The 16,689-nt window shown below is 37.6% G+C and overlaps 1 protein-coding gene across 1 annotated transcript in view; it reads right to left on the bottom strand.

The window, feature by feature from the left end:
* glra4a (glycine receptor, alpha 4a) overlaps positions 1-16,689 on the bottom strand; it is a 62,894-nt gene that overhangs the window by 9,897 nt on the left and 36,308 nt on the right. The window contains exons 13-17 of the mRNA XM_017698293.2: positions 15,264-15,346; positions 8,957-9,094; positions 8,643-8,857; positions 8,350-8,499; positions 2,711-2,852 (exon numbers count right to left, since the gene is read on the bottom strand). Coding sequence (XP_017553782.2) covers positions 2,711-2,852; positions 8,350-8,499; positions 8,643-8,857; positions 8,957-9,094; positions 15,264-15,346 — 728 coding nt within the window. The remainder of the gene's footprint in view (positions 1-2,710; positions 2,853-8,349; positions 8,500-8,642; positions 8,858-8,956; positions 9,095-15,263; positions 15,347-16,689) is intronic.

Genomic DNA, 16,689 nt, shown 5'->3' with positions numbered 1-16,689 from the left:
AGACCATGCAAATTCACAGAATGAGGACACAAAGCGTTGAAGCGTGTAGTGCTTCTCCTCTGTTAAACCACTCAGTAAAGAGTTCTGCATTACCTCTGGAAGCAACATTAGCAAAATAACTGTGCATCAGGAGCTTCACAAAAGGAGGTTCCATGGCTGAGTGCTACAAACAAGCCTAAGATCAAAATGTACAATGCTAACTGTCAGATGGAATGGTGTAAAACATGCTGCCACTGGAGTCTGGAGCAGTGGAGACCTATTCTGTAGAGTGATGAATCAGTTTTCTCTATCTGGCAGTCTGATGGACGATTGTGGGTTTGGAAAATGTCAGGAGAACATTGCCTGCCTGACTGCATTGTTCTAAGTGTAAAGTTTGGTGGAGGAGGGATAATCCAATGGGGTTATTTTTCAGGGGTTCTTAGTTCCAGTGAAGGGAAATCTTAATGCTTCGGCATACTAACATTAAGATTTTGGACAACTGTATCACAACTTTGTGGGAACAATTTGGGGAAGGTGTTCTGTTTTAATTAGCATTTTACCAGATCTTTTTTGAAACTGTGTTTGTATATACACAAAGTATGTTTTACATACTCTTTTTTCAGGTCTCTATTGCTGTGTGTATTCTGCAGTGTTTTCATTTTCATTTGTTGCATCTGGAAAGCTATGTTTAGTGTGGATGTGTAACCTCTGCAGAAGCACAATGACAACATATTGAATTATTTGCAGAGTTCACACAGTTTGAATTCCTAGATATAAGTTTCATTTATTTAAGTTGAGACATAAAGAAATACACACTTGTGCTGTCTGTTGTCACTGAATGACTATATGTAGAAATACTTCTACTGACATTATTAGCAATATACAGTATCGTTCCTCAATACAATACTAAATCCCATTTATTACTCTTCATTGAACAAAAATTTATCCATGTTCTTTTGCAAAAAAAAGCTTTGTAAAGACCATGACGATCTCTTAATAAAATTTTACTTAAGAAATTAAATCCAAGTTAAAAAAGAATAAAAAATCTGCTTGGTACTTTAAATTGAGCTAAGGCAATGAAGCAGATTAACAGCTCTGGCTATTTGCTTGGTGAAATGTACTGAATGATGAAATAGATAACATTCAATTCAAGTTCAATTGATAACTGCAAGGGATTCAAAAGAGCAAATAATTAGAGCACGTGACAGAAGTGTGGATTTAACTATGCCTGGAGTGGCCAATATGGCAAAACTCACATGAAGACTCTTTTCCTACAAGGTTAAAACATTGATTAATTCTATCTAGCTAGCATTGCTAATGATCATTATGTTAGCAGATAATATTAATGCCAGATAGCCAGTCCAACTACTACTTTGTGTGTTTATAACATGATTACGGGGGTACTTTGCTCCATTTCTGAGAAGGCTTCTTGCCCTAAAGTTTTAACTTTATATTTTCAGTTCAAAAGAAAAAAAAATTCTTCATGACACCAAATTAAACAATTTCTCCTCCCCCATTAAAAGAAAATTGTTGTAAAGCTTAACATAAATGCATAGAACACTATTATCCTATGACAACAACTTCTCCAACAGACTTCATTCAAAATGGTACAAATATAGCCAGAGCATGGCCATTTGATAAATGTGTTGAGATGTGATTCAGTCCCATTATTTGGTCATTACCAGTTATACCAGAAGCGAGTCTTCTCCCATTGTTACCCTCACGACAAAGATGGATAAGTTATATGTTACAAGCTGGTGAGATATGGGAGGCAAATCTGGCTAAAAAAAGAAGTTAAAACATCCATCCATCCATCCATCCATCCATCCATCCATCCATCCATCCATTTTCTAAGCCGCTTCCCTGTCAGGGTCGTGGGGGGTGCTGGAGCAAAGGTTAAAACAATAAAATGTAAATGCAATGCCATTTCTTTTCCCAAACATATGCATAAATATCCTGCCAAAAGCATGATCCATTTGAGACAAAAATAATAATACATTTGAAACAGCTATTTGTCATTTCATTTCAGTCATTTATTTCATGGTCACATATAAAAGCTAACAGGGATAAGAAAATCCAAGCTTCACTTTGCCTTTGCCTTTTCTTCATGAAATGCATAATACATGTCAAAACTAAAAAAATACAAAGTAAAAATACAATGTTTATGCTCTTATTTCTATTTAATAGGAATAGGCTGCACTGTTGACAAAATAAAAATGAAAATGCAAAATGGATAAATCAACAGCAAAGTGACAGTTTAGGCAGAGTGAAGCTTGGATTTTCTTTTTTCTATTAACTTTTCCATTTTAGATATAAGCATGAGATACCAGATTAATGACTAAAATCAAATGAAAATAGCTGTCGTAAATGTATTTTTATTTTTGCCACAAATGGCTCATGCCATTTGCAAGATGAAATTGCAAAGTATTTCATTCATAATTCATTTTTAATTTTGGCAGGATATTTGCGCAGATGTTTGGAAAAAGAAATGGCAAAAAGAGGTTTGCATTTACATTTTATTGTTTTAATTTTAATTTCTTTTCTGACTGGATTTCCCTCCCATAGGTGAAAAGATAATGTTACAAATCAGCATGAATGTCTTCATGTCATAGTACTTTGTAAGTAATCCAGTAAAATATATTGAATATAAGGAAACTGAGGGGGAACACTGCTCTGGATATGGTGTCGATATGCTTGGCTCGGTCCACAAAGTGCTTCTGGAGTGCCTCACCGTCATTCAGAACCTCTGCTGGAAGAGGAGAGGCAAACATGGTGTGTCCTTCTACAGTTTTCCTGTCATTTGTCTGTAGACAATGGCCAAACCCATAACCATGAAAATAAAGACCACGGCTCTCCTGGACCATCTCCTTTTCCTAAATGGAAAAGCAAAAGAGAAATATATATTACAGTCTTGCAATAGGTACATCAGCGGAGTGAAGAAATAAAACATTTTTCCAAGTACAAGAACATTTAGCACCAGAACTGTGATTTTTCTATTGGCCATCAGTCCAGTACTGAAGGTTGTTGGATGGTTTTTGGTACCTGCTCAAATGGGTTCCAACAGCACATAATGCTGGTACTCAAAGGTGGGAACAGCAGTATGTTCACTACTTTCTGGTTAAGCATAACACAAGTTTGACACCACGAGAAAATTAATCTGTGGAACAATAAAGAGACATAGGTATAGCAGTTGAGCCCTTGCAGTGAAAACATTTCTTTGTGAAAAAACATATAAGCTTGGTATCTCATTGTTTGATGCCCTGTATTTAAAATACAAGGGCACTAAAATGTAAATAAAGCATAGTTTTTAATAACTAACAATCTAAACAAAAGGTGGAATGGTTAATATGTGTTTTTTCGTTGGAGAGGCTCAATTATTTCTCTATGGTCATTACCTTTCACCATGCGTTTGCATGGCAATAAACTGAATGTGATCTATTTTGTAAGAGGTGTATTAACATGTTTATGGAAAAGCTTGTACTATTTCTGTAGGCAGTTGGACGTTTTCATCTGTCCTCTGTCTTCAGCTGTAGTGCAGAACTCTTTACACTTCTATGTGAGGATAAAGTCAACAAGCACTAATATATGACCAACACAACAATGTAAATTAGAACAGTATGTTAATGTGTTGATTGCTTGTGTTTGCCAAGTGATGTTAGCTATTAAAATAGCTAATATTTAAATTATTAGCATTCATACTAGCACCCGGGACGACTTGAGAAAATACATTTAAGCTTTGATTGACTCTGTGTACACTGCTCAAAAAATAAAGGGAACACAATGGCACATCAATGCGAGCTGTGGAAAGAAGGTGTCTGTGTCTGTCAGCATAGTGTCCAGAGGCTGGAGGCGCTACCAGGAGACAGGCCAGTACACCAGGAGACGTGGGGGAGGCCATAGGAGGGCAACAACCCAGCAGCAGGACTGCTACCTCCACCTTTGTGCTAGGAGGAAAAGGAGGAGCACTGCCAGAGCCCTGAGCACATGTGACAGACGTGACAGAGTCTGGAGACGCCATGGAGAGCATCTGCTGCCTGCAACATCCTTCAGCATGACCGGTTTTGGTAGAGGGTCCGTAATGGTGTGGGGTGGCATTTCTTTGGAGGGCCGCACAGCCCTCCATGTGCTCGCCAGAGGTATAGCCTGACTGCCATTAGGTACCGAGATGAGATCCTCAGACCCCTTGTGAGACCATATGCTGGTGCGGTTGGCCCTGGGTTTCTCCTAATGCAGGACAATGCTAGACCTCATGTGGCTGGAGTGTGTCAGCTGTTCCTGCAAGATGAAGGCATTGAAGCTATGGACTGGCCCGCCCGTTCCCCAGACCTGAATCCGATTGAGCACATCTGGGACATCATGTCTTGCTCCATCCACCAACGTCACAGTGCACCACAGACTGTCCAGGAGTTGGCGGATGCTTTAGTCCAGGTCTGGGAGGAAATCCCTCAGGAGACCATCCGCCACCTCATCAGGAGCATGCCCAGGCATTGTAGGGAGGTCATACAGGCACGTGGAGGCCACACACAATACTGAGCCTCATTTTGACTTGTTTTAAGGACATTACATCAAAGTTGGATCAGCCTGTAGTGTGTTTTTCCACTTTAATTTTGTGTGTGACTCCAAATCCAGGCCTCCATTGGTTAATAAATTTGATTTCCATTGATAATTTTTGTGTGATTTTGTTGTCAGCACATTCAACTTTGTACAGAACAAAGTATTCAATGAGAATATTTCATTCATTCAGATCTACGATGTGTTATTTGAGTGTTCCCTTTATTTTTTTTGAGCAGTGTATTATTCTGTCTAATCACATTTGTAGGTGTTTTTGTGCAAAACATGCAGTCTATTGTTTCATTTCAGTATTATGTAACTAGCAAGAAAACTGATCTACAAAGCCAGCTCACACTCTCAAGATGAAAAATGTGAGCTTTGCTGGCTCTACACAAGTCTGTGTAATTGTGGATAGTTTTGTGAGTGTATGTGTTTTATGTTGCCAGCTAATGAGATTTAGGCTTATACTACAGTGGCATAAAGTTGGCAAAAAATTGTCTCTTGGGATTAATTATATGACTAGTCAGTGTTAACTAAAATTTTCTGATCATGATAAGCCTGTGCATGAGGCAGTCATTTTTAGTGTTTGCAATACAATTGCTTGGTTCTCTCTCTGTTGCTGTTTCACTTGCTTGCCTGTAGTCTTGCCCTGGTAAAGCTGTGGTCCTGCTTCCTCTGTCCTTTCTTTTTCTTCTGCCATCTCAGCTCATGAATCATGGGTAAATGGATCATCATGGATCATAATAGTTTGCTGCACACTATTTTATATTAACACTGAAGAACAAATAACAAAAATTAAAAGATAAGGTAAGAACTAGTCATTCCTTTGTAAAAATAATAAAAAAAAAGATCTGTAGTAATCCTACAGGGATTTCTACATGATTCTGATGAGAACATTGGGACATATTAGGAAATTGTACTACAGTAGTACACAAATAATTGAATCATAAACACATGACAGAGGTAATTGTATTTTAGACTGATACAGAACAGATACAGAACAGCAATTCAGAAATACTGCACTTTCTTATTGTATTGCTACACTTTTTTGTATGTGCTTTTATGGACCTGTAAGATTTCTGTAATGATGTGGTGTATTATTCTTCTGTAATATGCAATAAACTCTATATACTATTCTGGGAGTACTGTGTTTTGTAGTTCAGCAAAATGATCCAGTTAAACTAGGTTGTGATTAAATATTGACATATTAGCTGTGTAAAAAATAAGAACTACTAACAGACACAAATGGTACATCAGACTTCTTGTTCTTCTTGGGGGATGGGCTGGAGGTTAGGGAACCAGCCTTGTAACCAGAAGGTCGCTGGTTCGATCTCCAGAGCCGACAGCACATGACTGAGGTGTCCTTGAGCAAGACACCTAACCCTCACCTGCCCCCCGGGCGCTGTGGATTGGGCTGCCCACCACTCCGGGCAAGTGTGCTCACTGCCCCTAGTGTGTGTGTGCTCACTAGTGAGTAGTGTGATGTTTCACTTCATGGATGGGTTTAATGCGGAGGTGAAATTTCCCCGTTATGGGACTAATAAGGGTCACTTAATCTAATCTTCTTTTTATTATTATTATTATTATCCTTTTGCTAAATTTTTATCTCGTTTTTGAGATGTTAACACCGAATAAATTCTGGCACGCCCGGACGATCAAAGTTATAGACCCCTGGCTGCTTGGCTATTTTTTTGGTGATCAGGGAATTTTTCTATGACATAGCAAGTTACATGAGGGTTGTGCAGCACCACGATGGCAACATACTAAATGTGGTGTTGGGTGTGTCAGTACTAAAAAAGCGTTTTTAAAATTTGTTTTACTTTTTTGGGAAGAATTTTAAATGTTCTTACCAAGCTGTATATTCTTGGGCTTGTGCTAAACAAAAAATAAATTTGGGTTATCTAAGTGGTTCTAGAATTTTGTGTAAAGTTACATTACTTGTCATTTATTTGTAGTTGCAAAAAGAACTGAAACTGTCGAGCAGCCTTAAGCCAAAGCATGCTGCCATGGCAGCCTCTGAAAATGTTTGTAAACATTTAAATATTACCTTTGATGACTGTGAAAGATGACAATGGAAATAGCTACAAATTCAAAACATATTCATAAAAATACTAGTTTGGTGAAAAAAAAAACCTGAAAGCCCTGAAAGTTTGACCAAGTGAAGTGAGGGAAAATGATGTATGCCTTTTGAGAAAGATGTGGAGAGTGTCAGGACTACAAGTTTTGAAGTCATTTTCATCAGAAATCAGTTGAAATCAGTTTGCTGAGTTCCCACTGTGAGTCAAGGCAGCTGTTTAGACTGTCATAATTGCTTGCAGGGGCCCCCTTGTGGCTTGGGCAAATGGGCACATGCCGATAACTAATCCCATAAGCCCATTGGGATAATTCAGGCCAGAACTCCAGAATGTATGATTCAATTGTGAATGGTGGGCTTGTATACAGCTTTTTTATTGCCAATATGTTTTCCGTGAAGCATAGGATAGGAATGATTGGTGGAATTTTGTGGCCAAAGATTTGTACACCCCTCTTATGTCACAGTGATAAAAGTACATTAGCAACTCTTACAATCACCTGGGATACCATAGCAACACCCTGACAACCACCTGGGACACCACAGCAATCACTTATCAACACCCTAACAACTACATGGTTACATACCATAGTAACCACCTAGCAACTTTGTAGGAACCACCTGGAATATTACAGCAACCATTTAATAACGTCCTAACAATCACATCATTGCAATGGCCTAGAAACACCCTAGCAACCACCAGAGATGCCACAGTATCTCTTATGTACATAGAAATGTGCATGTTAACATTACCAACATAGTTGAAGTTGGTTTCTCGCCAGCTTCTTATTCAGTTTTGCGTTTCACTTTAAATGTTAGCTGCTAAGGTGCCAGCAAATAACTAATCAACAAACGTTGATTAGTTAACCTTTAAAGCATAACAGAAGTTAACCTCTTATGCATAATTTATTTTGGAACAGAAACATCTAAATGAGGCTTAGGAATAAGTAGCCAATTTCAGTTTTGTATGTTACCAGAACTAGTAACATGTACACTGTAGGGGGTGGGGTCAAGACATGTGCAGTGAGTGAGAAGAAGTCTTGAATGATTTCACTGAGGAAAAAGGATGTGCACCATAACTTATGAACCAATGCTGAAAAACATTAGGTGCCCTAAGTCCACTTCTTCCACTGGCCATGTCCACTGATATTCCTTAGTATGCAATTGCGCACGAGCTTTAGAGTGGTGCAATTTATTGTGTTCTCATATTTTGGGCTTTAGTCATATATTACTTTTATATGGATTAATTTGACAGGGACATTTTGACAACCACAAGAAAAATAATTGGGGTAACATTCATATTATATTATAATATTCATTATAATATTATAATATTCATATGAACAACATTCATTCATGTTGTTCACAAGTTAAGTATAAATGTCTGCTTCTCACAATTAAAGCACTACACAGCCCTGCACAACATTATCTCTCTGAACCTTCATATCTTACAAACCATCTACTAGTTGTTACCAGTCTGTCAGTGAGGTCTTTCAGTGCTATGGCCCTCAAATTCAGATATACCATCCCTTGACACCTCTGTGACTGCTTTTCCTTTGCTTTTTGTAAGACTCATCTTAAAACATTTCTTTTTCTTAAAAAGTTTCACATTTATTCCTCCTAATTTCTCTTTCCTTACTCACAAGTGCAACTGTAAAGTAACCTTGAGCATATAAATGAAAAAATGTTTAAATAGGCCTTGTTCAGATATGCATATGTGGATACTTGTGTGAATGTGCTAGGCTTACAATTCTCTGTCTCCGCTGCCTCTTACGCAGTCTGATGAACTCCGTGTGCTGCCGTGAAACAAAATTGACTGCTGCATACTCCAGCAGCGCAGCAAACACAAACAGCAAGCAGACGGCCATCCAGATGTCAATGGCTTTTACATAGGAAACCTGAGATAGAAGGTCATTGTAATTCTGTATCTAATCCGACAAAATTCTGCTGTTCTGACTTCCAAAAAATGATTTTAAGATTTGTCTAAGAGTGGAATAAATACTTTATCAAGCTAAATAAATGAGTAATAAGGTTGTATTACCTTGGGTAGAGAGGCCCTTGAGCCTGAGCTTTGGGTGGTCATAGTGAGCACAGTGGTAATTCCAAGCCCCACTCTTGCTGGAGCAGCATCCATGTTAATCCAGAATGAAACCCAGGACAATATGACGATCAGCAGACTAGGAATGTACATTTGGATGAGGTAGTATCCCATCTGTCTCTCTAAGTGAAATCTTACTTCAATGCAGGTGAATTTACCTGTGGGACAGAGATTCATATCCACACATTTGTCTTCTGTTGCACAGCCCTAACCTAGACGTAATGACATGTATAATAAAACCATGTGGGTATCAGTACCTGTATTGTAGTATTTAGTACAGTATCTAAGATCCTTCTCCTCCTTCAGCACAAACTGTGGGAGCATCAAATCATCTGCCACCTGAACAGGACTCTCAGAAAGCCACTTGAAAATCACGTCATTCATGGTGTAGCCAACTGCACAGAAATATTTACAGTCATATGTAACAGTAAGTACACCCCATGAAATGTTTCTTTTTTATGACATATGTGGGCATATCAGCATTTGATCACCAGATAAACAGTATGTATTCTGCATCTACAACGACTCCATGCAGAATTATTTAAGCTGTGCAAAGTTTGAAGGGCTTTCTGCATGTATAGCAAAAAAGAAATCAAACCAATGGAATGATTTGGGCTTTGACTATGCCATTGCACAACACTATATTTTTTCCTTTTGAGATATTCCCTGGAACATTTACTTGTGTGTTTTGGATCTTTGTCCTGTTGGAAGGTTCACCTTATCAGCTTCAATATTTTTTTGAAGATGGCCTTACATTCTCCTAAAGCACTCGTAGTTGATTCTATGATTCTTCTTATCAAATGCAGTCATTGGCTTCACCCAAACATGTCTTCTGGTACTTTGACCAGTACGCCAAATGATGATATCCCAAACTCCAATATCATAGATCAAACCAGATCATATATATGAGGTTAAATAAGACAGGTTCCTATAACATATTCTTTGATGGTGTTCATTAGCACCTGATCGGGTGCATCAGATTTCAATTTTGAAACATTCGAATCGGTGATATATATAGTAGTGTATTAGTTTTTTTATGACAAAATTTTTTGTTGTCACTTGTTAGACGTCACCTTTATCTGTCAATGCTGTTTTTATGATCTGTATGTTTGAATAAGCAGAAAAAGTATAAACTATTCATGGGGTGTTACTTTATTACATCTTCACATGACTATTCATATCCATATATTTCTTATTTAATTTTCAGCCACTTCAAAGATAAGCTGCTAGAGGGTCTTAAATGTTAAAATGTGTGACTGAAGGTTTGCAAGTTTGTTAAAATAATTTTATGTGTTTATGCTAGCAGGTCCCAATACATGTCCGCTTCAGAAAAGATTTCTTTTGACCACTTTATTATTCATTCACATTTCTGTAAGAATAATTTCAGAGCATCTAAATACTAAACATGGCCAAAAAGATGAGTACACGCCTTCTAATTTGTGGGCAGATTCATCAAGCATACAGTCATACAATCTTCATAGACAAACACTGGCAGTAAATGGGTTGTTATTGAAGAGTTCACTGTCTCAATGTGGGACTATGTCACGATTGGCCCCTCCCAGTCTTCCGTGTGCTTTTTGTTTTGGTCTAGTCCATGTGCTTTCTTTGTTTTGATTTCTTCCCTGTTGATCACCAACATGCTAGTGTTTTGTTATTCTGGCCTCCATTGTGTGTTTCAGCCCATGTTAATTTTGTTATGTCTGTCCCTCCATTTCTCCATGTTGGCTCGTTGAACCTGGACTGTTATGACCATGACCCTGGATTTGCCCCAAATAAATCTTTCTTTTCTCTGTTTGGCCACTTGTATAAACAGATGCCATTGAGCAGCCAATATAGCACCCACTCTTTTTAGCGGATACCATTAAGCAGCCACATCGAGGCCCCTTTATAAGTGGACGCCACTGAGCAGCCATATCGCGCCCACTTTTATAAACGGATGCCACTGAGCAGCCGTATCACACCCACTCTTCTTAGCGGATACCACTGACCAGCCACATTACAGCCACTTTTATAAACGGATGCCACTGAGCAGCCATATTGCACTCACTTTTATAAGCCAACGCTATTAATTAAAATTTTGAAAATCGATTTGTTGAGAAATGTAAATCAATTCAATTTCAAAAAATTCAGAATCAATTTTCCCCTACCCCTAATTTCAATACTGTTAGAAGTGTTGGAATACACTATATCAGTTAGCAGTTCACCAGGAACCTTGTGATGGAAATTAATGTTGAATTGATCAGTTGTTCTAAGAAACCATAGTTACTATAGTAAATATATAATTCTCTATAAGACCCAATGGTCATTGTTTAGCTCATGGTGTATTACTCTAATCATTAGTTCAGTATTACCTTCTAAGTAGTTAACTATTAGTCCTTGGTAGTTTCTAGTAGTTACTTAAGAAGTAATACAGCAGGTACTCATTTGTTTCTGCTTAGTTCCTGATTAGTTACTTATTAACTTTGAAACAGTATCGTAAAATGTTACCATTTCTTCCCTGAGGTCTTCAGGGATTGCTGCCCCCCAACATCCATCTGAACCAGGCTATTCCAACCCTTTCCAACATCCACCATAGACTGATTATGAATTCTTTAACTCTTTGAAAACTGCTATAAGACCTTTCTGTACAGTTTACAGTTGACGATGTTTGTCCAGAGGCCCGGAGACATATGCTATAGACACAATGACAATCACAAGCTAATTTAATTATGGCTAAAAACATTTTTGAATATTCAGCCACTGTTTACCTTGCATTAAGCTAATATTAGTTACTATAACAACAGTGGTTCCTGGCTTATAGGCCAGAGCAATATTTAAAAATAACTAGCACAATCATTTTTAGTAAGAAATTGTGATTATTTATAGTTCGGTCACAGTAAATAAAAATAAAAAATAAAAAGAGACGCAGTCTCTGACCTACTTTCTATTCTGTTTTAATCTATATACTTTTTAAATCAGAACTATTTCAATGAAAATCTTAAATAAAATTTCAATTAAAATGATAAAATACTGAGTAGTCCAACATCTTTTGAGAACTTTATCTGGCATAATAGTAAATGTTACTGCAAACACGTGTTCATTAGCTTCTTTTGCCACATATTCACTGGCAAGCCATGCCCACATGCTTTAGACATTAAAAACAAGGCATTTTCTATCATTACAGCAGCGTTTTCATAATTCAGCTAACCAATGGGACACATACTCTGTACAGAAAATATTGCACATGGGCCATAGATGGGGATCAGAAGAACTTTCTCTTCAGGTTAGCATTGCATAAAGCTTGCATTACAGTGCAGAAAAAACAGTTTCTATACAAACTTTCCCCTCTCTCTCTGCAACTGACGGCTGGTGCATAAACCTGCACACTTCTTACGTGAACCCTAATTTTCCAATGTAATTTTAAGCTGTTTAATAGTAAATTAGTCCTCTCTAATTTTCCCCCAGTTCCAAAACAGTGATAATCGCCTTTTGCACAGTGTCACGGTTGGCTCCTCCCAGTCCTGTCCATGTGCTCATGTTTTGGTTTTGTAACTCCGCCCCTGATTGTTATCACCTGTCCCTCATTGTTCCGTGTATTTAAGCCCTGTGTTTGCCCCTTCCGTTTGCCAGTCTTTGTACCTTTGTATCGTGTCTTTGTACCTGGTCTTCGTTTGTGTTGATTCTGGTGATGTCTTACCCTAAGTCTGTACGTGTCGGCTCACTGACCCTGGAATGTTCTGACTACGACCCTGGATTTGCCCCTAATAAATCTCGCTTATCTCAGCGTGTGCGTCCGCCTCCTCGCTCCTCGTTACACACAGCATCATTGGATTACTTATTCATTATCAACAGTATCTGATTACAGCGCTCTATTGTCCAGGCCTATTGGCTAATTAACATACCACCTACCATTCTACACTCCTAGATGTAGAGGTCTAGTGTGAATAGTTGATTACTGTGATATTCTTGTCGCTTTATCACAGTATTGATTTTTTCTTTACCACAGTCAACCACTATTACTTAGCTATAGAAAGTAGCCTATAGAAACTTGCACAGCTCAGTTAAGAAACAGTGGAGCAAGCTAATGCTATGTTTACATGTTGGTGTTAAAAGAAAACATCTTTCCATGCCTTTTTGCACAACTGACAGTGGTATGCACCTGTGTAAACTTTGTCACTGTAATAGCATCTGCCAAAAATCTGTGACGATCAAAGAAAAGTTTTTTTTATGTTTCTTTTGTCTATTTATGGTGTATTAAAGTGAATGCAACAGCGTTTTGGTCTATGATGACCTTACATTTTGTAATATTTTCACTGGCATCAGAAAACCTTTTGGTTTTGTTGATCAGAAATCTTGGGGGAAGGGGTAATGCTTTCAAGTTGGTGGGGCACAAAAATGAGTTGCTAAGGGTTTTCAGCAACAAAAGAGAGATGCAGAATTTGGACAGGAATAACTTGACTGGCCTGCATAGAACCCTGACCTCAACACCATCAAACAACTTTGGGATGAACTCTAATTACCTTACTAAGGCCCTTATGACTGAATGTCAAATCAAGTCAAGACCACAGGTGTTTGCAGCTTTACAGAGATTAAGCAGCTTTCCAAGTAAGAGAATCCAAGTACAAGCCAAAGTAAACAAACCAAGGGCTACATAGGTAAGGAAAAATTCCATAAGAGCAAGAGGAAGAAATCTTGGGAGGAACCAAGATTGAAAAGGGGAACCCATCCCCTATTTTGTTGCCTCCAGATAGCAAAGAACAATGGAAAAGAATGGAGTGAAAGGGGATTGATTAACAAAACTGAAACAAATAAACAACAAATAGTACAATAACATGTTGTGTAAAACGAACAATGTATGGCAACTGTAGTCCTAACACAACCTTCAAAACCATAAAGAATATCCAATATGCCTATCCTTCAACCTTGTCATCGCTCGTTCCTCTATTGGTCGCTTGTTCCTCTATATGAAGCATACTTACCAAACTAGTCCAAAGGATTTATTACAGTGCTTTTTCAGTTAGGTCTACTTTATTAATACAGAATCCAGGGTTCCTCATGACTGTATAAGTACATATACAGCAAACTTCTTGCTATGTAACAGTTTTTTAAAATACACATTCAGTACAAAAAATATAATACCGTCCAAAGACAAATAAGTAGGCAATAATTCACGAGAGACTGTGTGTTAATACAATTTTATCAAGAGGAAGGGTGTTCTTAGGCACAATGTGAAGCAGACAAGGAAAACGTCTGGTCGCCCTACACTGTATATTGCAACTTTTTTCACTTTTGTCATACAATAATGATAACATAGCATGGTTAAATGGAAAAAAACCTTGGCTTTTTGGTCACCAAATTACCACCATAAGTCTTATTTAGCACCAAGCTAATGATACCCTTCTTCCTGTGGGGCTGAATCTCATATGGCTCCCTGCTCCCTACATAGTGCACTATGTAGTAATTTACATACTCCTGCACCCCAACACTGCATAATATAACTAAAAAGATTTTGTATTCAGCTACATCCATACTCCACACTTCCATAATGCACTGGCTGTAGAAGCTACAACTTCAAAACTAACAAAGCAAATGTAGTTACAAAGCATTACACATTTATGGAGTACAGAGCCGTTTGAGATTCAGCTATTAAAGTGACATTCTTTAGTTTTACAAGTGAATCATATACAAGTTTTAATAAAGTCTGTGACATTAATAATGATGTTTACCATGTTTTCTACTTTTATTGTGTTGACCAGCCTAGTTCTATTCAAGAAAATAAGTTGCCAGCTCCCCAGTTTAAAGAAAAAATGGGTTGTTACGTCATCAGTATACCCGTGGTACATGAGACTATTCCATTAACAGCACAAGGATTTTTTTTGTGACATTGGCTGATGTAAGTACATTCCTTTCGTCTGTTTTTTAAGAGAACTGTTACATGTAGACTAGACCTGTCAAGAATATTAACCAGAGAACAATTAACAATTTAGTTTTATACATTTAAAAAGTTTTTAGATCGCAGAGCTTGGCACATGCCACATAATAAAAGGCACACATAATTTCTGAAATAACAGAACTTTGACCCAAGACATGAGTCACTGGTGGTGAATTTGTGTGGGGGTGGATGGTTGTGACAAACCACCTTTTAATACCCTTGATTTCAGAAGAAACATTGAATGAGCAAGCATCTGCAAACATTTAAACACATATGTTCTACATATTCACACAGCAGAGAATGATCCAAATGATCACCCAAATAATATCTGCCCTGTGGTGATCCTGTAGGGGTTCTGACATTTGAAGAACAGGGTAAAAGGAGGCTAACAAAGTATGCAGAGAAACAGATTAAATAGAGTATGTAACTGTAGAACTACAAAGTGCACCTATATGGTAAATGGAGCTGATAAAATGGACAATGAGTGTACAAACAAGGAGGTGTTCCTAATAAAGTGCTCAGTGAGTATACATCAGTACTTTTATCATACTGAAATTTCATGCTTAAACACATCGACTCCTGCCACATGCCATTATAGTGTAAGAACAGAGAAAATACAGATTGGGAGAACAGGAGAAGAAAAGGCGACTCACAGCTCTCCAACTGCATCGTACAGGTCTGAATGTCCATTGGAAAATTCTTCAAGTCCATTGGGCAGGACAATATAAGTGTTAGCCTGAGACAATCCAAAAATAGAAGAGAAGAAATACATGAATTACAAGTTACTGTGCTTTCTGATCACATGGCTTCTCAGTAATAGCAAACTAAATGCCTTACACAATCCTCTGTTAGTTTGTAATAATGACACATTAGACTCAAGCAAACATGGAAAATACCACACCAATCATCCAGTCTAGATGGAGTTTGGAAAAAAGATGCTTTGTAGTAAAAATAAAATAATAACACAGTTATCCCACTGATTAGTTAAGATTTTTTAAATATTCCTTTAGTGAGTGAGTTTCACACCCCTTTTCTATGATGTAAGTTGAGACAATAAATACTTAAGATGTCTGGTTCCCATTACCTCAACAGTGAAGAGTTCTGACTTGGTAAGTTTCTCTGGAACAGAATATTTTACATCAAATCCCTGAATGACTATGTTTTTATTTTAATAATTTAATTATGCAAAAATATATAAAATCACAGATATTCCTTTAAGTCTAATGGCCCATATATAAACACGCATAATGTGTGCATTGTAGTCAACATGTGAGTAAGTACACCTCATCTGTCTCTTTCAACATCACTATCTGCAGCCCGGTGACAGTAGAAATCACATCCAAGGCTAAAGCATCCGAGAAGGTCACTTGTGGAGCTTTATGTCTTGTTATTTGGCTGGCTGAGCTTTAGCTGAAGCTTTAAAGCCATGCACTTTGCGATTTTAGAAATCTTGTTCTTTGGTGAGTCACACTGTAAATCTGAATAGACCATCATGTACGGACAAAGCGTATCCGTTCATGCTACATGAAACACAACCTCTACAGACAGCTCTGTTCATGAACAATTTCAAATAAAGCTGGTTCATTCCAAATAACATTCTACATGCCAAGTACTGAGCAAATAGGCAGAGAAACTGAGCAGTGCTGTGCACTAAACTAAAACCCAGGATGTACATGCTAGAACTGTCTACAGCCTGTTTTACAACAAAAGTAAAAGATAACAAAGAATGTTTGTATTTATACCTCACAACTCTTCTCAGTCAAACAGATTAAAGTTGGCATAGACAAACTTTGGTAGGAATTAGGCATTATCACTGGTTTGCTTCTATACATAAGAATTCCATTTGAAATGTGGATCGATTGCACAATTCCATACATCACATTTCTGTGTGTGTGCAAAGTAGCAGGTACTAGCTTAATCTGTTTTCTGCTGTTTATTGTTCTCCCTGGATACACTCAAGCAGTAAAAAAACTTTTTGTCCATAAAAATTCTTTATCCATCATCATCAAACTTGAAAAGAGAAGTAATACAATATGTCTAAGCAGTTACATTACAAAATGAACCAATCACATAATCCAC

This window comes from Pygocentrus nattereri, chromosome 8, assembly GCF_015220715.1.
Source record: "Pygocentrus nattereri isolate fPygNat1 chromosome 8, fPygNat1.pri, whole genome shotgun sequence".
Taxonomy (NCBI): Eukaryota; Metazoa; Chordata; class Actinopteri; order Characiformes; family Serrasalmidae; genus Pygocentrus; species Pygocentrus nattereri.
The sequence above is the reverse complement of the archived record's forward strand: the minus strand, read 5'-3'. Positions and strand labels throughout refer to the sequence as shown.